The 25103-nt window shown below is 39.9% G+C and overlaps 1 protein-coding gene across 1 annotated transcript in view; it reads right to left on the reverse strand.

Annotated features, from left to right (window-relative positions):
• Positions 1 to 282: 282 nt before the first annotated feature.
• KCNK1 (potassium two pore domain channel subfamily K member 1) overlaps positions 283 to 25103 on the reverse strand; it is a 37553-nt gene continuing 12732 nt past the window's right edge. Inside the window, exons 2-3 of the mRNA XM_089529901.1 lie at positions 7043 to 7438; positions 283 to 3322 (exon numbers count right to left, since the gene is read on the reverse strand). Coding sequence (XP_089386027.1) covers positions 3063 to 3322; positions 7043 to 7438 — 656 coding nt within the window. The 3' untranslated portion in view covers positions 283 to 3062. The remainder of the gene's footprint in view (positions 3323 to 7042; positions 7439 to 25103) is intronic.

Genomic DNA, 25103 nt, shown 5'->3' on the forward strand with positions numbered 1-25103 from the left:
AATCAGCAAATTTTTCAGCGTGTCCTCCCTTTTTTTAAAAAAAAAGTGTCCTCCATTTGAAATTGTGTCCTACATTTGTCCTGGTTTATTTATTTAATTAATTTGTTTTAAAAATATTTAATTATTTATTTTTTGGCTTCGGCCCCCCAGTTGTCTGAGGGACAGCAACCCGGCCCCCGGCTCAAAAAGGTTGCCTACCCCTGTTCTAGACTATTATGAATACATGCAATTAAACAACTCAGAAAAAAAGGACAAGTAGTCACACTTTATTTAAAAGTTTGAAATGATAACTGCTAATATACATGACAGCACGGTATTCGGTTTGTCTTTTTAATTCTGTGCTTTTAGTATCCATTCTCATTGCTATTTAGCATATTATTTTTTTAAAAAAAATACACAAAAAACAAAGCCCTCCAATGAAGATGGGTAGGCTGTGCTTGTTTTAAAACAAAAATTTTAACATTGCGGCTATACTGACTTACCTTTTCACATTCATTTGGTCAGGATTTAAGTATTTGTCTTCATTGCCACAGTTTTGAGTTAATTCATTTCTACAGAGATGAATCTGTGGGTGAAGTCTTTACATTTTCAAATCTGAGACAGTTACATTCTGGTAATCTAGAACATATGCACAGTATATAAATATATTTATATATTTATGTACACAAATAAAGGTTAAACATTATAAACAGAACCAACATAGGCTGTACAAAAATACCCACTTTGATGAGAACATGCAGATACACTATGACTCAAATCAAGTTTATGAAGCATCTCTGAGTTGTGTTTTCTTAAATATAAATTTCAGCTGACATAAATTTTAAAGCACATTTGTCAAGAAAGTCAATGTTCCTAATAAAGGTATAAAATCTATTAATAAACACTAGTTATTAACTAACTTATTATACAGTTTTTAGATGATACAGTTTCAAGTATTTTTATCTCCTCATAGAAATCTAGATACTTCAGTATTTGGCTCGATTACAACTTCTTTTAACAGATAGGACCATCATTCTGAAACCACCTGGCAACAAATGGTTTAAGAACCAATGCCTATGGGTAACACTGGAGCCAAAGGATTGTGGGTAAATGCTCAGGAAGATGGCTTTCCCCTATGTTGTGCCTGCAGTGCTGTATATGCTGGTGTTCATGGGTCCCTGATCCTATATATCCATTGAAATCAGTTGCAAAACACCCTTTTGTTTTTTAAGGCCAGAAGGAAAGCACCTGGCTATAGAATTCTTGCTCAGTAATGCCTACAGAACGGAATATATTTAATGGGTGACATCAGACATACAGTCAAAGTAAGTTTGGCATTCAGCAAATAGGTCTTCAAAATACATTGCATCACACCTTAGAATGTCTGTCTGTCATTATCCTTACTAAGCCCAAACACTGAAGGGGTGCAGCTGAGCTCCAGAATCACAATGAGAGAGGCTACCCAGAACTGATACAATGCACTTGCTCTGGATCTTTATTTTCTAGAAGGTTCCAAGAACCTCACAGAAGGAAAGCTGGCAGACTCTATTCCTGTTTTTCATGCGGAGATGTAGTCACACCATCAACACTGGCAAGCATGATGCTCTGCTTTCTATTCACATGCCAAAACCCGAGCTGGCACTTGTCATTCTCATTTGTCAGCTAGGAACAAGAGCTTTGCAAGGAGCAGGTGGGGGACTCAGAAGTGAGTTCCCTTGTCTGGTGTCCATGGGGACCAATGTGTCCACTAACACTTCCCTTTGTGCCTGCAATGCTCATCAATCCCTTCAATTTTTTTTAAAAAAGAAAATATTTATTTTGTTAACCAGGGAGAGGTGCAAAACATGCAGCTTTTATAGCCACCTGGCATCTTCATGCTAGTTCCCCACAATACCTCTGGACCTGATGTAGGCCTAGAGGAATTCTTAGGGAATGAAGATGGAAGGAAGATACAGACAGCTTTTAATATACTAGCTTGGGCAACTGCTAAATTTGCTAAAAGAGAAGAGAAGGAAAGCTTCCTGCTTGAGGGAAAGCCTGTGTGGCTACTTAGGAAATGATGGAGAAGACTTTGGGGAAATGGGGGTGGGAAAAAGTTGGACAATGCAGCTATATAGATAGATTAGAGGGCTGTGAGGTGGCAGGGGATGGAAGGGGAGTGATGGATATACCCAGTACAGAGTTGTTGCAGGTAAATGCACATGTACGGAAAAAAAGGTGGAAATAAGAGTTTAGAAGGGAGATACTGAGATTGAGGTGGTGATTCTGAGAGAGATACATAACCTCTTCAGCTCCCAAAGGGCTTTTCTAAAAGTTTGATCCAGGAGTTATGCTCCATTTCCATCCCAACCACCTTATTTTTACAGTGAGGATTTGAAGTACAATATAACATCCACAGTACTCCACAAGACTGGTTGAAGAGTGCTGGTGCATGTGTGGAACTTGTATATCTGCAGCGAGGGTTGAAAGAGACCTCTAAGTTCAAACAAGTGTTATTATTATTATTAACCTTTATTTATGAAGCGCTGTAAATTTACACAGCGCTGTACATACAATCTTTTTAGTTAGACGATTCCCTGCCCTTGGGCTTATAGGCTTGTTTTGGGACTCCCACCTCACTTTTGCAAATTTTTGGGAAAGCTATTTGGTCTTTTAGTTTCAACAGCAAACCTTACCAAATAATTAATGCTTTGTGGCTGGTGGTTTATCACGGAACTCAAGCATGCCAGTCATTTTGTGATGACACTTGTGATGCTTTCTTAAAATTCAAAATCCTCTCAAATAGAGTTGAGAGCCCCTGAGCTAGGGAACTAAACTGTTCTTCAAATTTAGCCCCACCCAGTTGTTTTCCATGTGTACAGGCTGAATCCAGGGAATCACAGCTGCACATTTTGTTTCAGTGAATGTTCTCAGAATGTAATCCAGCTAAAGAAAGCTGTTTGCCCCATATACCTTAAAACATCCAGAAAAATGAATATTTGATAACACAGCATAGCTTTCCTGCCCTATAGTTTCATTAATGCTACTAGTTCTAACTGCAAGTATGTTAAGTGCACTGTTGATACTGGAACCAATGTCCATGTTTAGTTGTTTATACAGCCATCACAATTAACCAAAGGTTGAGGAGTCACAAAGGGCTCATTTACTTTCTGATCTTCCTTCATGGAAGCTGCCTGGTCTGAAATCGAAGAGAAGGAGAGTTGATCATGTTCTACTATATGCACTTGGTCCTCTTCCTTGTCTTTCTTCACATAGAACATTTTCCTAAACTTTTTGAGTTCATGAAGTTCACAGAAAGTCTCAAGAACCACCAGCATTGCAATGAGGCCCAGCAACAGATAACCTACAAAACAATGACAAATGTGCTTGAAGTTTGAGTGGATAAAATGTGTTTGACAGTACTGTAAATTGGAAATGGGTTAAATGTTTTGAGTGAACAGCTAATTATATACCTTAAAACATCCAGAAAAATGAATATTTGATAACACAGCATAGCTGAAATCCACCTTTAATAAATCTATAAAGAACTGATGTGTTGTGTAGGCAAATTACAACCAAGGTCTTATGTGTCTCTTAACTACTACACCATTATTACATGTATAATACAAACAGCTGATTTATATTTTCTTCCTTCTCTTCTTCAAAGATGTAAAAATATAGTGTTTTTGACTGAGTTAGTGAAGTTTTCAGTGTCACATAGTGTGTTTCATACTTAGCCAGGGATTTAAAACTAGGGTAATCTACATTCCTAAAATAATTACTACTAGACTAGGTAAATCTACAAGATCTTTGGAATTGTCTATCATGTTCCCTACATGTTTATGACATTAAATTGCAATTGTCCACTTTCCTATGCATATAAGACTTGCTGAGAAGTCTTCCTGGTAAAAGGTAATGGTAAAGATATTCCCCATTGACAAGGTTGTCAAGTCGTGTCCAACCATAGGGGACGGTGCTCATCTCCATTACTAAGCCAAAGAGACTACCCTGTGATCATGTGGCCAACACGATTACACAAAACTTTGTTTACCTTCCCACCAAAGTGGTACCTATTTATCTACTTGCATTTGAATGCAAATTACATAATGATCAAAATCTCATTCAGTGATGAATTAAAATAATGTTAGCAACTGAAATTGATCGGAGGAATGGTGGGAAAAAGTACCCCCCATCAGTCTAGTTAACCTTCTTAAATCTGCATTTGGAGCCCTATGGGGAAAATCAGCACATGGGTGAGAATTTGAATGGAAACCAAAGGAGAGGAGCATCCTCTTGCTACTCACACTTCCTCTACTCAGTATTGCAAATGGATAAAGCAATGTTTAAAGCTTGTTGTATGCCTTCAGGTTGCTTCCAACTTATGGTGACCCTAAGGCAAACATATCACAAGGTCTTCTTGGTAAGATATGTTCATAGGTGGTTTGCCTTTGCCTCCTTCTGAGGTTGAGAACATTTGACAAACCCAAGACCACCCAGTGGGTTTCCATGGCCAAGTGGGGATTTGAACCTTGCTCTCCAGGCTCTTAGGTCATATTTGCACCAGCCACGATACTACGGGGAAGCCCAGATGATATTGGCCCCAGAATTGCCCTGACCTCCCTGCTACCTCAGGGCCTCTGTTCCGACACTGGGTGGCTATTTGTATGTGTGTCCTGCTGTGCCACATGGTGTGCCTTCTACTGTGTCCCACTGCTTCACTCTGAGGTCAGAATGAGGTGCCAATTGATAATCATGTGGCTGGGACCCTTGTTCTGACCTCAGTGAGTGATGTGTGCCAGTGGGGCTAGTCAGCACAGCAGGATGCATGTTAAACACCCTGCGTTGGAAGATCTAGAGTAAATAGGGTGGTATTTTAATATGTGTTAAGAAGGGTATACCTCAGTTCTGGGCTGAATGGGCTGACACTGTCCAGTCTGTTTATATCAGAACTGGGGTTTGAGCCGTGAGTCATCCCCTCTCCCCACTGAGAGGATGGGGGAGGGCATTTTATATGTCTCATGCAGACAGGGCCTTAATCCAGTACTCAAACCACTGCACCATGCTCTCTCTGTTAAAGCTGCTTTTCATGTAAAAGAAAAACTCTGTTTGCTGTTTACTCTATATGAACAGTTAACATGTGGATTAGCTATTAGATAGGTACTAGCAGAGGGAGCAAGTTATTCTTGAAAATAAGCGAGGTCACTGACAAGAGGGGCCAGAACTTTTGTGAGCCTTCCTCCTTGAAAATAAGGACTCCTAACTCCAATGCAGTCCTAATGGTAAAGATACCAAAGGGTCAGTTGAGCCAACATGAGTTCAGCTGAAGTCCAATCCTCTCTCAGCCAAAAGGGTGCTGTAAAGCACTTAGGTCTACCCCATCCCTTGCCAATATTTATGTCAGCACTCTGATTGTATCACTTGGCTGGAAGAGGTTTGGATCTGACATAAATCAATTACTTCCTTGCCGTGTTCCTTCTCTGCCTTCCTTTTTGCTCTTCGGCTAGCAGATCTTAGAAGCACAGCAGTTCTGCCAGCAGAAGAGAATTTCTACCAGCAGTAGAAACTTGTGTCTCATTCTGACCCCCTATAGCTTGTCCATTTTTTAGTTAGGCCTGCACTGACAGAACTGGACTGAAGAAGAAGGGCTATATATGTGTGCTCCTTTTGGCCAATGGGGTGAACCACAGGACTGTAAGAGCAACTCTATGGGATAAGATTAATGGTCAGTCAGTCTATCATGCTGTATTTTACAATGGATAAGCATATGCCTCCAGGAAACCTATATTCAAGGCTATTAAGACTCCAGCATCTGGTGTTCAGAGGTTTATTCCCTCTATATTTCAACATTCCATTTAATTAAACAGCAAGTAACCATTAATACAGTAGCCTCTCTGAATTTATTTCATCTTATCAAAAATCCCATTAAAAAGTTGCCACTTGACTGAACCCTAAATGCATTGTGTAAAGTGTGGCTTTCTAAACCAAAAAACCATTCTCATTGGTCAGCCTGAGGAAGGGAGGAAAAAACTCAAGTGCCTGAATCCTATTGACAGTTTGAGTAAATTAACTGAATCAACAGGATTTACATAACTGTTTACATGCAAAAGGTCTACTTGAGTTGGGGCTATCAACTGGATTCAGGTCCTGCTTTTTCCATACTAAAAGTATCACATTTTAGAGGGGCCCTCTTCTGTGTCCCATCAGCCAGAGCACTATGCTGTGTGAGGACATGGGACAGGGCCTTCTCTACATTGTTGCTGATTAGGCACCAAGTTGTTCATGAACGCTTTCAGTGCCTATTTGATTTTACAAAAATTCTCCCATGCACATGGTTTCAATTCATTTTAAATTATTTTAACCCTTTAAATTTGTCTTTTAATGTGTTAATTGTTTAATATGTTTTAGCCTTTTAACACTATTTTAATCATTTATACTATTTTAAATTCATTTGATTGGTTTTATTGTCCACTAACCTGAGATCTCTGGATAAAAGACAAGATATAAATATTTCATTAAATAAATAAATAAATAAAATCTTTGTGAGTGGGCAGCCAGGTGTTTACTTTGAATTCCTCAGCATATGGACCTCAGAAGATTTACTGTCTTGGATATTGTTGGATTGCAAGTCATATCATCCCAGTATTGCCTATTCTGGTAAGGGCTGCTAGGATTTACAGTCCAGCAACATCTAACAGGTCATAAGATACAAATTAATGGCCACTACAACTATCCCTAAACTGCCTAATCATGCTGGATATACTGTAAAGCTCTGATCTAGAACTTGCTAGTACCCAGACTTTGAGTCTGCCAGAAAGAAAAAGGACTTCACATAAGAAGGGAATTTTGGAGTTATACATGAAATAACATATTATTTCCATGGTTTGTTTTTTAAAACAAAACAAAACATACACACATAATAGGAATTTGGTAACAGTTTCCACAAACTTGTTGGATTTTTCTTATTTGTTGCTAGATGAAAGGCCAAAGTGACTAGAAGTCATTTGGGGGGGGGGGGGGGGGGATGCCACAAAATACATCTGTGAAAAACTCTTTTCTTTTTTGTACTGATTAATTTGATACTCACATGTAATTCCTATTTTATATAACTCTCTGAACTTTTGGTTGTAACCTTCTCCTGGAACGTAGTCACCAAGGCCAATGGTGCTCAGAGAAATGAAGCAAAAGTAAAAAGATTCTAGGAAGTTCCAATCATCTTCAAGGACAGAAAATATCACAGCTGGGATAAAGAAGAAGCAGGAGACAGTAACAAAGCCCAGGATCACTGCATGGATGATGGCAACTATCTGCTTTGAGAAACCCCAACGAATGTGGAAATACAGGACAGGCCGCCTGGTGACATAGACTATGATGCGCTGTACCACTGCTGTCAGGAAGAGCAGTGTAAAGGGGATTCCAATGACAGAATAGATGATGCAGAAGGCCTTTCCTCCATCAGACAAAGGCACCGTGTGACCATAGCCTACAGAATAAACAAAAATTATAGGAGTGAGACTTGTGAGAAAAGGAATAGGCTTCTAAAAGAACAGTTCATTTTTTCATTTAATCTAAGACAAGAGTTCAGTCAGTATGGTGGTAGTATGGACTTATAGTTAAAAGTGCAAACTATTTTAACACCATCAATGCCATTTTATACCATGGCCTCTTTTTTTAAAAGAAGATTCATGTGTGTCAGAGGATAAAATTAAAAAAAGATACAAACAGTGGAATCTGTTTATCAAGGGAACAATTTCTTATAATTCAAATCAAACCTTTTTCTACTGATGGGAGCAGTGAGCAATGTCTCATCTTAAATACAATACATATTAACTGATAATCCCAGATATGAATCGATTTTGCTTCTTTAAAACAATTTCCCTAAGCAATACATATTCTCCTTTTTTGTTCTTAATGGCATCTTCCAAGTGGTTTCAGTCAACTATAGTTTCTGCTTCCTCTATTTTTCTTTAGCTTTCTCTTCAGACCTTTTACTTCATGTTGTAAAATTCTGAAGAAATATTTCAGACTGTTGGGCATGAACATCAAATGGCTTCTTCTGCATTTTGAGGATTCGATTAAGATTCCAATGATATACATACTTCCAAAACCAGGAACATTTGAGGCATTAGATTGCAAGCCCTATAAGCACATATACACCCACACAATCTCTGAAGTATGTGAAAAATGACACAATACAATTGACAGTCAAGTTCTCATATTATGTTAATTTGTTTTCCATACTAACTCAGAATAGCATGACTAACCGCACAGCAATTCATGTTCCCTTTCAGTGATTTCTGTTTTATTTTTATTATTTGTTAATGAGAACTGTAAAACCTTTTTACAGTGTTTGGTAATCTCTGGCTCCTAAATTCAGATTGTAGTTATAATTTAATAAAATCTCTAGGACAGTGATGGTGAACCTATGCCACGCGTGCCGGAAGTGGCACTTTGGGCAATTTCCTTGGGCACGGGACGAGAGAGAAGGCAGAAGAGGCACACGTGTGCCTATTCCTCCCCCTCCCTGCCTTTTCGTGGTCTCCAACTGTCTCTCGGAGACAGCTGGAAGCCAGAAAATGGCGCTCCAGAGAAGGAGCCAGAGGAGTGCACCTCTGGCTCCTCCTTGCAGCATTCTCCTGGCCTCCAGCTGCCTCTTCAAGAGAGCTAGAGGCTGGGAAAAGAGCGGGGAGAGGAGGAGTGACCGGTGCATGCCAGTTGCTCCTTCCCAAGGAGCTTTGCCGGCCTCCAACTATCTCTGGAGAGACAGCTGGAAGCAGGGAAAAGTCCGTGGGGAGGGAGGAAGGGACCCTGCCCATCTCCCTCCTTCCCCACTTACCCTTCCTGCCCTCCAAGTGCCCCAGACGGGGCACTTGGAGGGCAGGGAAAGTTCCGTGGGGAGGAAGAGAGAGAGCCTGCCCATTCCTCTTCTTCCCCTTTTGCCTTTCCTCATCCCCAAAGGGCTCTAGAGAGGCCTTTAGGGCAAAGAAAGATCCAGGAAGAGGACTGGGGATGTGCCCATGGCTCCGCCCCCTCACAGGCCTTTGCTGACGCCCAGCTGTCTCTGAGAGACAGCTGGGGCCCGGGAAAAAGGCAGGGGAGGAGCCCCACCCAAAGGGTGGAAGCTCCGCCCATGGAGGGTGTAAGCCACACCCCCTGGGCCAGAGGTCCCGCCTCTACACACATCCCCATCCTGAGCGGGCATAAGCCCCACCCCCTGGCACGCGAACCTAAAAAGGTTCGACATCAGTGCTCTAGGACATGGTCTCCTCTTAATTTCCACATGTCGGTGCAGATAGGGCCTAAATCATTGCCAAGAAACTGATATAAAACAGGCATATTGCTTTTTACAAATATTGGCGGTTTACAGACCACTCAAAAAGCCGCCTCCATTTCCGGCTTCCCAGCTGTGGAAAAAGAAGCCGCAAAAAGCGGCTTCTTTTTGCATCGCGCTAAGTGTCCGGCACGTAAAAATGGTGGCGCCCATGTGTATAGGGCACTGCCATTTTTACGCCCCCATCACGTGCTAGGGGTGAGGCCGGTATGGACGCTAGGTCCTCGGCCAACACCTAGCACGTGACGGGGGCGTATTAAAGGCCCATCTAGAACGGGCCATTGTTGTGGATCCTTTCAGTATAACCAACGCGCGTTACAGACCTCCCCTTTGGGGCGGCCTGTAGGTGCGCCTTTCCCCGGTGTATCGGGGCCTCAGCTGCCAGACCGGCAGCCTCCGAGGCCCTCCATCCGCCGCTTTGCAGGCTGCAGGGAAGCGGCAAAAGGCTGCTTCCCCGCAGCCTGGAAAGGGGTGTCCTTGGGGCTTCAAGCCCCAGGGACACCCCGTGGTGGCGGGGAGGAGGAGAAAGGGGCTGCTTGGCCCCTTTCTCCCTTGCGTTGCTGGGCGCAGCCATCTGAAGGCTGTGCCCAGCGACGCAAACCAGGAAGGAGCTCCGAAACGGAGCTCTTTCCTGCTCTGCGCAAAGGGCACATTAAGCACCCTCGCGCAGAGCGATGACATCACGGCCTCGTTTGGAGGCGGCGCGTTCATTACGCCATCATGGCGGCGGCCGTGTGGAATGGCCGCCGCCATTTTGTACGCGCAGAGCACGTACTAGGGTTGGGGGGTGCGGAAGCATGCCCCTTCCTAACCCTAGTATGCGCTCTGCGCGTACTTTCATGGCGGTCTATAACCTGCCCAAGTTTTGAGCTAGCAGGAGAAACTCACCACCAGCTGACCAGCTGTGCACTATATGCTTTTGTCTTGCAAGTCTGAGTTCCAATTTCACAAAATCATTTGTAGAATTTGATTTATTTTAACACTTACTTGAATCTGTTGTCATTTTGCTCTTTGTTCTACTGTCTATTTTACAAATAAGCATGCTATACCTAGTTTAAGGCATGGGTCTTGGGAAACCCCTTTAAATTGTCTATTGTGAAAGGATTATTTGGTCCTGCCTTCTGTGATCTCTTAAGAATTTAGACAACCTATTACTCAGAATAATTTAACTTGTCCTTGAAGACTGATGAGTTTCTGTTTTGGCTCCTTGAATTACTATTATTTTCTTTTAAGCAAAGATTACATGTAAGAGATAACAAAAGGTTCCTTGACATTCCTTCTCCCGCCACCTCAAAATTCAATAGTCATTATGTTTGAGCAGGTATTGCATTTATGGTTATCCTTTAGCAATTGCTTCTAACTCTACCTCTTAGCAAAGAGAGGGAGAAAGAACAGCCCATGCATGAGCTCAATTGCTAAGACAGCATAATACTCTCCTGGGACTGACACTGATTTTGTCCACTATATAGAACACAAGGCTGTCTTCTATATAGATGCAAGATATCAAGGGTCTCTCTCTTTCTTTTTCTCTCCCCCCCCCCTCTCTCTCTCTCTGTGTGTGTGTGTGTGTGTGTGTATATAACAGTCATACTGGCTGGGAAAGATAAAAGTAGTAGTTTCCAACACTTCTGGACAACAATGCTCACACTTCTCTTAGGGTGTAACATCTACCAACATATCTAATGTTCCCCCAAGAGACATGTTTTATGTAGATTTTAAAAATGCAATACAATTCAGAAAGTGAAGATAGAGAAGCTGTTTAGGACTTAAACTATGTACTATAAATAAAGAAATACATCATTCAAAAGACTTATCCTAAGAAATGCTCAGTTGGGCATGTTTTTCTTCCATAGATTTGAAAGTATCAACTAGAACACCAAGAGGAAATTATAGTCTTGTTTGTGCAAAATAAAAAATATTCAGGCTGTATCTGCACAGGTCAATAATAATAATAATAATAATAATAATAATAATAATAATAATAATAATAATAATATATTTTCCCGCCGCTCCCAGGTGGATCGAGGCGGGATTATAACCCAAAAATAACAATAACATGTTCCCCCCACATTCAGACAGTGATTAGTCTGGACAATCCCCAGGTTTGAAGAGAACTGTTTGGACAACACATGGCCAGTTCAGCATTGAACCAACTTTATACCAGCCTTACAATGAATTAAATCACCCTTTGCTCTGCAAGTTTCCAGTGTGAGCCATTCCCTCTGGGTCAGATCAAGGCATCCAGCCATGAAATCAACCCTGATCTCCAGAACTGTTCTCCCGCACTCAAACTATGACACCACACTGGCTCTCCCACTAAATATAAAATTATATAATTTATAATTATTATAAAATGTAAATATATTTCTATAACAAATATCATAGCCATATTCACTTAGAGATACACACACACTTAAATTGTTTCAAAGATGTTATCCAGCCATTACTATTGTTATCCAACATGTTTATAAAACAAACTCCAACCTACATAATAATATTGAATAGAAAAAGATAGCTCCAATTGTTAAAAATATAGTCGTCTCCTTAGACTCTGAAAAGAAATGGAACATCTGCATCCTGAAATTTTAATGCATTTCCAATATTTCCTTTCAAGCCTAATCTAAATTTATTTCTCAGGTGTTACAAAAACTATGAATCTAGATCTTTGAACAAATATTAAAGGATTGGAAAAGTTTAGAAAAAGCACAGCAAAATCAGTGGGTGAATATGGAACTGTTGTTGTGTGCCTACAAGTTGTTTCTGATTTATGGGTTTTCTTGGCAAGATTTGCTTCTGAGGCTGAGAGTGTGTGACTTGTCCAAGACCACACAGTGGGTCTCCATGGCAGAGTAAAGATTCAAACCCTGGTCTCCAGAGTGGTAATACATGGCTCAAAACCCTACACCTGTGATGGATTGGGTTACACTCCCCTGGAAATCTCACCTTTGCAACTTGGGTGTGCTCCTGGGCTCAACTCTGAGCCTGGATGCCCAGTTTTTGGCTATGGCCAGGAGTGCATTTGCACAGTTAAAATGCCAGCTGCATCAATTCCTTGAGAAGTCAGATTTGGCTACAGTAACACATGCCTTGATTGCATCCCGTAACACACTCTCTACGTGGGGCTGCCCTTGAAAACTGTTCAGAAATTGCAGTGGGTGCAGAATGCTGCAGCCAGGCTGTTGACAGGGGCTGGTTGCAGGGATCATGTCACTATCCTGCTGAAACAGCTACACTGGCAACCTGTCTGTTTCTGGGAAGAATTCAAGGTGCTGGTTTTGACCTTTAAAGCTCTAAATGGCTTGGGTCCAGGCTATCTGAAGGATCCTATCTCCCTATACAAGCCAGCCCAAGTGCTAGGATTGGCAGGACAGGGCTTTCTCTCAGTCCCACCACTTTCACAAGTGCAGTTGGTGAGGACTTGGAAGAGAGCCTTCTCCATAGCTGCTTCCAGACTGTGGAACTCCTTGCCATGGGAGGTCAAGTCAGCCCCCTCCCTGCTCTCTTTTCTCCGGCAGTTGAAGACATTTTTATTTAGGCAGGCAGGCGGGCAGATTTTATTTGAGTAATGTGGTCTGCTGTTTTAATGTTTAATAATTTTTTTACTGTTTTTAACTATGTTGTTTTCAACCTATGTTTTAATGTTGGTAGTATTTAATTCTTTTTTTAACTTTTGTAATCTATGCTTTAGTTCTGTCTTTTTTCAAAATATATTGTAACCCACTTTGAATCTCACTGTGAGAGAAAGGAGGATATAAACCTTGGAAATAAATAAATACATACATACATACATACATACATACATACACCATGCTACCTAGATTTAAGCCTAAATTTAACTATGGTTTTTTGTGGGTTTTTCAGGCTATGTGCCACAGATTTGCATAAACTTTGTCTTGTGGCTGGCTGAATTGAGTCTTTGATCAGGGTGTTTTTTCCCCTAGTGATTTTGTTGGCTGGGTCTTATTTCAGTTTTGTATATTGCAGGATTCAGGAGTTCCTTGATTTTTCATTTGCATTGTTCTGTTTCCATGATTACTGTGGCATTGCCTTTGTCTGCTGGGAGAATGATGATTTCTGGGTCCAAATTGAGGTCCTTGATGGCATTTCTTTCTTTTTTGGTAATAATAATAATAATAATAATAATAATAATAATAATAATTAATTTGTATGCTGCCTTTCCCGTAGGATCAAGGCGGCTCACAACATCAGATAAAGCAGAACATACAGTTAAAATACATCCCGTTAATTCCCTCCTCCCAATCTTACCACACTAAAATATTATTTAACAATCAACAATTAAAACAATTAAACATTTAAAATAAAATATGATGCTGGGAGGTGGTTTTGCCTTGTGCAGAATCCTTGCTGTTTCTCCTCTTATCTCTTCCACTTCCTCCTCTGCGAGATGGTGAAGGGCAGATTCAACCTGGGCAATGATGTCTTCAACTGGGTTTTCTGGTGGTGGTTACTGCAAAGTTGCCTCCTTTGGCCAGGATGGATGTTTCCTCTTTTGAAAGTTGCTGCTGTGTGAGATTGATGATAGTTTGTGATGTATTCAGTGAGGGTTTCAGCTGGTGCTTGTGGCATTTGCTGAATTTTCGTTTTTGTCTTTCGGTGTGGTCTGCCATATCTTTCTCCATTTTCCTGTAAGTGAGGCTGTCAATTTTGTCCCAGTCTTGGGTGTTCATCTTTTGACTGATGCTGAGTGATAGCAGTTCCTTGTCTATGTTGGCCAGTTCTTTGCAGGCGGTGTGTATTCTCGCCTGTAAAAGAGCATGTTCCATCCTGTTGTAGATACGGTCGGCCTGTGGGGATTTCAAGGTCATTTTTGCTGTTCGAAAGTGTGGTGTGGTATCTGTGTCTCTGCAGCGTAGCAGGAAAGTTAGTGAGCAGAGTAGATGTGATTTCCTGGTCCAGAGTTTTTCCAGTCTCCAGGTGTCTTGGAACACTTTCTCCCCATAGATTTCCAATGTGAAGTTGAAGGCTTTCACTAATAGTCTATTAGTCACAATTAGGGAAAACCTATTGAATCAATGAAAACATAGCCCATTGATTCAGTAAATATACTCTAGATCCATATTTAATTTTATAACAATTACCTCTGTATTTTATTACAGATTTCTTGATGAAGAACTATTATGGGTCTGCAACATGATGAAATGTTACATATTTTTAATACCACTTATTATTATTGGCTGGCAGTCAGTATAGCAGTTACAGATTCACAATCTAGGTCCAACACACACTTCAGAAATAATCCAGTTTGAGACCACTTTAGCTGCCCTGGTTCAGTGCCAAGGAATTCTGGGAACTGTAGTTTTGTGAGACGTTTAGCCTTCTCTGTCAGAGAGCTCTGATGCCACAATAAACTACAATTCCCAGGATTCCTTAGCACTGAGCCAGGGCAATTAAAGCAGTCTCAAACTGGATTATTTTTGCAGTGTGTTTTAGACCCTAGTTACAGATCCATAACTGCTTTGTATTCAGTAAGATTAGATAGTTTTACTGATAAATTATGTAAATGACACTGCAATGCAACATACGAGCCAGCAGCCTGACTGAGTGATGGAAGTCCATTGAGCTTCTGATAAGGATACAATGAGGGTAATATTTACACTCCTCTTCCACCAGTTAAGCAAGGCTGCAACAATCAAACTCAAGACCTCTGTTGCTAGTTCTTGTTGCAGTCTTTCTCACTGGCAGGAGGAGGGTGAAAATGTCATTCTCCTTGAACTTTCACTGGACGCTAAATAGATCTCTGCCTGATCCAGCTGCTGGCTCTTAAGGTTGACTGGGATAATCAAGCAATAAAGTGTTACTTCAGTTAGGCAGATATAATTATGTAGCTAATGTAGCAGCAGCAATTTCCTCTGAGTGAAGTTTGTTCTAACCCAGGTCTTCTCAGCCTTTAATATATAGAGATTAAAGCAGACAGGTTTTTCCCTCCAGGACATCATGTATGTGTCAGATGAAATTTCACCTGTTTAATTTCTGCAAGTTAAGGAGCAAAACTTTATAAGTTGTCAATAAAAAATAAATTCATAGTTATGCACTCAGTTTGGGTTTCTGAACACATAATGAACAAGTTTTGCATGCAGTGCTTTACCTTTAAGTATTTTATTTTTCTAATCTCCTCAGGAATTAAATCTGATTCATTTTAATTTATATTTTTCAAAAGCAGGAATGCAGAAAAGGAGTTCAGAATGTAATTAAAAGATGCCAAGATTTATTATGATTCTGTGCACCAGATTTTTTAAAAAATACACCAAGGTAAATTATATAAATTCTTTGAAAACATACCATTTTTTTCCAACAAAGTCAACTTGACTTTCCAACACTGAAAATCAAATATACAGAAAAGAAATATACTTCTGCCCAATAAAATTGAATAGCCTGGATGGAAAAATCAAGGTTTGACTTCTGAAGTTTCCTTTGAGAATTTCAGCTAGACAGCTCCAAATGTGCTCATTTATTGGTTTACCTATCTGCTAGGCAACACATAATCAAGAGCTGCTCTAACAAGCTAGAAAAGCTGTCTAGCACTGCTCAGTCAATAACAAGCAGCTAACTACATCCATATTTACAAGGAGTATAAAAGTGCTCTGAAGTGAGCAAGATCAGGAGTATTGTATGTAGATGTGTATGTAACCTTGTCTCCTGCTTATCCTATGTTATTGGATATATTTCAATACATGCAGCCTATGGATGAAGGGGACTAATGAAGGAGATGAGTGGATAAAAGGACTAATGTATGCCTCACCACAACAAAGCAAGGCTCTGTCCTGTGTAAAAGAGATTGTGGCGAGGCTGTCATTTGCCTGTGCATTCCCTCAGAGCCCTCATGTTGTTCTGATACCATTGCTAGAGGTTATTCAGAATTTTGGGATTTAGTGTCACCAATACCAATTCTATCATTCTTTCTTAATTCCAAGGAAGGTGTTTTGGTATGAAACTTGTCTTCTGTTAGTATTTGGTTAGATCGAGGTGAACAAATTGAAGCTTAATCCAGAGAAGAGAAGAGGTGGTCTTGATGAGCCAAAAGAAAGACGAAGAAATAGAGATTCAGCCTGTGCTGGAGGGGGTTACACTCCCACTGAAATCTCAGGCTTGTAGCATGGTCATACTTTTTGACTCAATCCTGAGCCTGGAGGCTGAAATTTCAGAAAGACCAAGAGTGTGCCTTCAAGTCATTTGTCAACTTATGGTGACCCATGAATTTCATAGGATTTTCTTAGGCAAGGGGTACACAGCTAAACCTAATGTACCAGCTGTATTCATTCCTGGAGATGTGAGATCTATCTGTAGTGACACATGCCTTGATTCCATCTCATTTGGATTACTATAACACATCCCTGTTGTATGTATGTTTGCCTTTTGGAAACTGTCTGGAAACTGCTGTGAATACCAAACAAATTGTTGGCCTGGGCTGGTTACATAGAACATGCAACTTCCTTGTTGCAGCTACTTCCTGGCTACTGCTTTGTTTCTGGGTAATATCCAAAATGCCAGTTAGGACTCTAAAAATTCTACATGACATGGGTCCAGACTATCTGGAAGACTCTCCATATAGGGGCCTGCCTGAAAAATGTCAAGATCATTGAGGAAGGGCTTTCTTACAGACTTAATGAGAACATGTAAAAGGGCCTTCTTGGTGGCTGCTCCTAGGCTATGGAATTCTCCTCCACAGGAGACTAGGCTGATCTACTCTCTGCTCTCCTTTGACAGGCAGGTAAAGATCTTTTTATTTAATCAGATACTTGGCAATTATTCTGGTTTGTAGTGTGCTCTGTCTGCCTGGGTTTGAAGCAATACTTTAGCATAAAAATATTACAAGAAATCCTAAAAAATAATTAGACTAATACATACTTATAAAAGATGATTCTACAAAATGTTCTTGCACCATGCCCAAGCACAGTAGAGCCCCAGTCTTGGTTCTGCTTCCGACTGGTTTCAAAATAGCATGGATGTGCTATTATGAAGCTATTAATTAGCAGCAATTATCTTGTCTAGTTGCAGAATATAAAGGAATGTGGAGAGTCAAGTGTCTCTTTGAGGCAGGAAAATGAGTTTAATGCTATGCTTTTTCATCTTCCGTTGGAGCATTAACAAATATGCATCTATTTTTAATGCTCATCCTAATTAATCCAAGCTCTTGAAAAACACTGTTTATTCCTAATGCACTGTGGTGATTGCCGGCTGTGGAGATAGCAACCACTGAGTGCAACACCTGTGCAGGATGGTGATTCAGCCAGAGAAGAACAAATGTCAGGTGCAATTAATCGAGAACAGGCTTCTGACACTGGTAGACGGCATCTGTCACCAGCCCACATGCAGCAGGATTTGGTCAACAGCTTGACAGTAACACATTGCCATCTACTGATGGATTGAATCAGTCAAGAATCTAACAAAGCAGTAATACATTGTGTAGGCTGGACAGGTTATTTCTTCTTGTTTGATGATCAGTAAAAAGCCCTGAAAGAAATAAGTAGTGCAGAAATGTACAAGGATGGGTGGAGAGAACAGAACATAAATTGTCTTACTGGTTTACTTCTCTAAACCGAGAACAGAACTTAGAATGATTACTCCATCTTCTGAAAATAATATCTTACACATTAAATGTAGTTTTTCAACATCATCAAGCTATTTACTACACATGTATTGAAACACATCAGTAACATGTTATTCTTTGATTGGCCTAAATGCCCTAAACCAGATCTCTTCTGATCTTGGAAGGTAAGCAGAGACAGTCTTTATTAATTCTTGGATGGGAGACCACCAACAAATATTAGGTGCTGTAGGATAGAGGAAAGAGCTGGCAAAACCACTTCTGAATATTCCTTGCCTAAACCCTATGAAATGCATGGAGTCACCATAAGTCAACAGATGACTTGAAGGCACATATAGTAACTCACTCATTCTTTGAGTCCCAGCCCTCAAAGTAAAAATGTTAATAATTGTGCAATAACAAGAGCAGCAATGACAACTTAATGTCATTTATAAAAAAGTAATGATTAATAACACTGGCTGTGATTCTGTATCACAGAGGCAAAGCAGATGGGCCAAATGGAACAATCTTCAGTCGCGATCGCTCCAGGACGTCGCTTTGGGCCACATTAGCCAGTCCCAGAATGGCTTCTGGCCACTTCGGGGGGATGCATCGTCTGAACACTATGCCCCCAAAGTGCCCAGAAGGCACTTTATTTGGCCCGTCTGCTTTTGACCACAGTTTATGGTGCATAACTTTATACATCTGTAACTAAGTAGCAGAGGCCCAACAAAACTCTGCTAGTGAACTGTGAATATACATAACAGGGCATCAGCCAGAGTCCCAATGCACAAAAGACACTTATCTAACCTGGACACAATGCACATCTGTCACTTATGTAGGTACTGTTTTGATTGATGTTTTATGGTTTTAGCTGTGGTTTTAATTGTAATTAATGTTGATATATTGCAAGCGCTTTTAACTCTGTTGTGATCCCGCCTCGATCTGTTGGGAGAGGCGGAAAGATATAAATAAAACTATTATTATTATTATTATTATTATTATTATTATTATTATTATGTGCTAATATCATGGCAGCCCCTTGGTGAATAGGATATGGTACAACTGCTTAAAAAACAAGCACACAGCTTCATTTATATACCACTTCATACTGAACTAACAGTGTCTAAACGGTTTACAACTGTAAGCTAATTCTCTTTCCTGTACATGTTGAGGCCACTTACATTGATGTAAGTCCCCAAGTGAATGCCAGTCAGCACTTTTAACATATGGCTTCCATCCATGTCCCATATTGCGCTTGCTTGAAAGTAAAACACCACAGTAGAGGCCTTGTTGCACAGCCCATCACCCTGTAAGGCTAAATTTGGTGGGTACACACACAACAGGACTCCTTCTCTGTAGAGCCACTCTTAATTATGAATTCCCTCCATCTGTTTTGCGTTTCCAACTGCCAGCTTTACACCTTAAAAACAGGGAGGACTGTGCTGACTGTTTCTGTATGTAGTTTTAAAAGTATTTTGAAGTGGTTTTTGTTTTGTTTGTAAATGTCCTCCTTGTGTAACCTCAAATTATACCAGCATATCTCATTGACAGGTTTCCATCTTATTATGTCCTTGGAAAAACCATTTTTTTCTATTTGAGCACAACTCAACAGAACAGCCATTTATTATACAAAGTTTCTGTACATTCTTTTTGATTCTGAAATGACTTTTACTGTTTCTTCCTTTAGTCAGTCTTTGATAAGCTTTTACAGCAATTATGAAACTTCCTACCTGCAATGAGAAAAAAACATATGGTATCCTTGTTCAACTTTCAAACCCCTGTCAAGTGTATTATGAGATAGGCAATTCAAGGTCCTCAGACTACAGCCCTGTAATTTACTAATATTCTTGGACTCAGCTCTTCTCATCATTGGCCAGGGCTGATGGGAAGAGCTGTCCAGCAAACATGTGGATTCCTGCAGTTTGCCCATCCCTGATATATTTGATTAGAGCCAGCCTGATGTAGTGGTTTGAGTGTTGGACTATGACTCTGGAGAGTTCAAATCCCAGCTTGGCCATGTAAGCCCAGTGAGTGACCTTGAGGAAGTTACACTCTCTCAGCCTCAAATGATGGCACTTGCAAATCCTCTCTGAAGAAACAAGTCAAGAAAATGCCATGATAGGCTCACCTTAGGTTCGCCATAAGTTGGAAACTACTTGTAGGCATACAATAAAAACAAGACATGCAGAACCCTCCTTTCAGCTCCAAGAACTTCCCATCTGTTTCAAGGTTTCTTCTCTCAGTATTATGCACCACTCATGCTTTTTACATTTTGCCCATGCTTGTGTAGAAATGAGTCAGTGGCTAGAAATAATATTGCTGCCCCCCCACCTGTAGCTGAATTCAAACAAAGGTCTAAACCCAACTGATAGTGCCAGCTAGAGCAAATCCATGAAACTGTTTGCTGACTGGTATTGTAATGGTATGGAGCCAGCATGGTGTTGTGGTTTGAGTGTTGGATTAGGATTTTGTGAGACCAAGGCCCGTTCCACATGGGCCTTGGCTCCGCCCCCAGAACGTACTAGGGGTTGGCTGAGGATGCAGCGTCCAATCAGGCCTCACCCCTAGTACGTACTGGGGACATCAAAATGGCAGCGCCCTATACACATGGGCACCGCCATTTTGACGTGATGGACGCTTAGCGTCCACACGTCGTGGCGCGGATGTGATGCCTCAAGTGCACCATTGGCACCTTGCGGCATCACAACTGCGCCACAAGAACCCGCTTTTTCCGGGTTCTTTTTGCTGCACAGGGGAGCTGCGCTGTTTGCCCTCTGCAGCTCCCTCGCGCAGAAAACATGGGCACCGGCAGAGCACCCTTTTCGGGGGCTCTATAAAGCACCCAAGATTCAAATCCCCAACCAAACATTGAGTAACCCTGAACAAGTCTCATTCAATCAGCCTCAGAGGAAGGCCACTGCAAACCTCCTTTGAATAATTCTTACCAACACCATTGATTGAAGATGCATAAAAACAATGAACTGGTACATAAAAACAATGAACATCAGTACTTATGTAAACTCTTTTGATTTAACAGGTCTACTTTAATTGGGAAAAACAATCAGAATATATCTAGGGAGTGAAAACTATGTGCCCCTCCAGTTGTTGTTGGATTGCAAGTTCCAGAAGTCCCACCCATCATAGACAAAGATCAAGGATGTTGGAAACTGGGATCCAACAACATCTAGAGGGTCACATGACTACCACTCCTGGTTTTGGTCCTAGGTTTCAAACTAAAATAACATACTTCTGTTGGCACAGCATGCAATCTAGGTATTCTTTATATATACAGTACTATGAATCCACGGCACTACAATCCAGGAGTCTCTCTTTATGTATTTCAGTTCACTTCTTCATGGCAGGGTTGGGACAGAAACATGCATTTAAAAATAACCAACATCTCTTAGGTTTGAACGCAAATCTTCTTTTGAATACCCAGCATTACAAAGGAGATTACATATGCATATTGGGCCGTGCATATACAGCAGTTCCGTAATATCCATCACATTCACTAGTGGGTTGTACTGACTGGACATATTCCTATGTACATTTAACTGGGAGTAAATCCAACTAACAAAGTAGGATTTATATCTGAGTAAACATGCATAGCAATGTATTGCACGAACTACAAATGAAACTTATTCTACAAGAGAAAGCATGTTTCTTATATGTCATTTAAGTCAAATGATGTCTTTCTGTTATGTTTGTTTGCTCACTGAAAATTTGAAAAGGTGACACATTTCATATCTCAAAATATTTCCCTGAGTAAAAAGCTGTATTTTTATGTACATAAACATTCCACTTATGTCAGGAACTAATATAAATCAGAATTCTTTCCTGGCACAGATTCACAAATATAACAAAAAAAAATCATCCTTTCATTTAAGTGGCATATAAGAATCATGGTGCAGGTAGTAGGCGTACAACCGCCAAATAAAAAAAACACAATGGAATGACTGAAATAGTGTGTCAGTATAAACATTAATGATTACATAAGACGTCTTTGTACAACACAGTGTGAAAAGTATGATTATCTAGTTTACATCTATTTATACTACACCAGCTGGGACGTCTAAACTACTAGCTTAAGGAAGCAAGAGACTGTTAATTTGCATGTAACTGTCACATACTGTGTTGTAGAAGCCACTTAAATTCTGCCTAAGTGCCATACAGTTAAATACTGTTTTGTAAACATTTGTTAAGTATTACAAATATGCATTCTAACAACTGAAGGACTTCCTAACCATTTCTTTTTCAACAATCTCAATGTCGTGTTCCATAAGAAATCAACATCATATTGCAATGATTCATCTCAAAATAAGATTACATTTTCAATAATCTCATATTGAATTATGATATGAAGTATACCTGTTACTTTTAGTACATTTTGTATAGTTGTTGCAAATCTCAAGAACTTGGTTTTAATATATGTATACGTATATATGTTTTATAGTGTACTTGGTTTGAGTTATTGTAATACTGTGTTATTATGTTGTTCACCGCCCTGATCGTTGGAAGGGCGGTATATAAATAAAAATTTTATTATTATTATTTATCTCTATATAGACATTTGGAATTGGTGTATATTAAGTTCAACAAAAAGGAGGAGTGTACTTGCATAGGGTTGCCATATTCCAATTCTTCAGTTCTGGGTACCCACAGTATGCAGATTGCTCTGGTTTGCATTCAAACTATTTTATAGTCTGAAAGAACCAGTACAGAGTAATATTATAGAGTAATATATAGAGTGACTGCCATCTGATTTATACGTCGATATGCACAGGAAAATAGGGAGGAATAGTAGTAATTCAAGGGGGGGGGGAGTATGGTCTGATATCCTTCAGTGATATAGAATAAATATTTTATTGTAAGTTGGAGACTGCATACTTCAACTATTTTTCTCCTATTGGAATTTTCTTCAAAATGTCCATAATAAGCTGTTCATCGGTTCTAGAATGTTTGTTCTCCCAGACAATTATTCTTTGTTAATGTTAGTTAAGGTAATGATAAACGTTTATTTTTACATTTACATTGCCTCTCATCTCACTGATTACATCATCCCACACTAAACTTGTATACAGATATCTGCCAATTGAGACAACTCTCCATACATCTAATGAAGTTGGCTGCAGTCTGCAAAAGCTTATGCCAAATAAAACTTGTTAGTCTTTTAGGGTACATATTGATGAGTAGACCAGGGCTGGGGAGTAGGAATGGGAGTAAGAAGTAAAGAGTAAAGAAGTAAGAGGTTTTTACAGGAGTAGGAATAAGGAGTAACAAAATATATTTGTTACTCCTTATTCCTGTTATTATATTGTACATGCAAATACTAAAAACAATTTATTATATTGCACTGGGGAAGGGACTGGGAGGCAAAGAGAGACACTTACACACACACACACACACACACACACACACACACACACACCAGCCTTGCAAAGTAACCAAGGCTTTTCCCCAGAGCTGGGGAGTAGGAGCAGCAGTAACATTAAGGGAAAAAAAATCTTACTCTAGAGTAGGACAAGGAGTAACCCCAAAATCACCACTACTCCCCAGCCCTGGAGCAGACAAGGTCCTCTTGTCTTTCCTGGAAAAGATTAACACAGTTTCTCCCTTGAAAATTTTAAAAGGTGTTCCCTGGTCAGACCCAAAAATAATTACCGTATATACTCAACTATAACTCAACCTCATGTATAAGTTGAGGGCATGTTTTAGGGCCAAAATTACAAATTTTGATAAGTCCTGTGGATAAGTCAAGGGTAAAACATAGGGGCATGTAACAAAGGATCTAAAAATGACACAAAGGAAAACAATGCCAAATAATTCCACCAGGCATAATTGTTTGAGCTCACCCAAAAAGCCTGGATGGATGAGAGAGTAGAGGAGGGCAGTGCTTCTTTGAGCTGCTCCAAGGATGGACTAAGTGCTCACCTTTTGTCACTCTACTCACAGAAATGAGATGGTTCCTTTATTTTTTTAAAATAATTAACTACTTCTTACATAGACCCGTGGATAAGTTGTCCCATGTTTTTGAGGGTCAATTTTTGACTAAAATTTCTAGACTTATACATGAGTATATACAGTAAGTAACATTCCAATCTGGCAGATGTGCCCCTCCATTTTAACATTATTCTTATTCTTCATCTCAACATAAATTCTTCCAGTATCCTCACCCTTGTAGCTGCTGTTTTGCTTTCCCAATAGTGTTTATGCTAGAGAGATAAGCATTTCCTAAACATTTAAGACAATCTGATTCATATCTTCATTTGGACATCCTGATTCATACCTTCATCAAGTTTCTGCTAAACCACTTGGCCCTAAAGAACTACTTGCATGGAATTATGCAGTAAAACTTACAAGAAATGGTTCCTTCATTTATTTCTTCTATTTTTTTGCTATATTTACATGGTCCCATCCTTCCAGGGACCTCAAAGTGCCATACATGGTTTTCTTCCTCCCTACTATCAACACCATGAGGTAGTTGAGATTATAAAAGTCAACCCACTGAGTTTCATGCCTGGGTGGAATCTAGAACTTGAATATCCCTAAGCCCCAGACCATCACTGTAATCACAACATTACTCTGGCTTTAGGACACAAATTACTGTAAATTGTATACAGAGCACTAGTAAATATATTTGTAGAATAGTAACCTTTGTGTACTTAGCTGCAAGGAGTATTAACGAACAAGGGAATGAATGATTACATAGAACCATATAATTATGATTGGAAGAAACATCAAACATCATCTGCTCAAACCCTCTACCAATCCAGGAAATCCACAGCTAAAGCATCCCTAACATATGGTCATTCAACTTCTGTTTAAAAAACTCCAATGAAGGAGGTCCACCTCTCTCAACGTAGTTCATTTTATTGTGAAATATATCTTACTATCAGAGGTTCTTCCTAATATTCAGTCTCCTTTCTTGTTATTTGAACTCACTGGTTCAGGTGCTGTCCTCAATCTTCCTTAGATATTTGAAGATGGCCATCGTATCACCTTTCATTTTTCTCCTTTCTATGCTATCTAATTCCTTCTTTTTGAAGGAAATAAACCTAGGTTTAACTCAATTGATTGTACTTCCATCCGTAGGGAGAGGCGGGAAAATATAAATTAAAAAATTATTATTATTATTATTATTTAAATGTTCATTCCTGTTGTTGGTTGGAATATAATGGGAAATGTGATGAGCTTTAAAAGAATAATACAAAGTCTTGCCAAATATAATTTGAAAGTCAACATTACCACCTGGGGCTTTTGTGATTAGTG

This window comes from Sceloporus occidentalis, unplaced genomic scaffold (assembly GCF_023333645.1).
Source record: "Sceloporus occidentalis isolate IW3139 unplaced genomic scaffold, rSceOcc1.0.p SCAF_6, whole genome shotgun sequence".
NCBI classification, from domain to species: domain Eukaryota; kingdom Metazoa; phylum Chordata; class Lepidosauria; order Squamata; family Phrynosomatidae; genus Sceloporus; species Sceloporus occidentalis.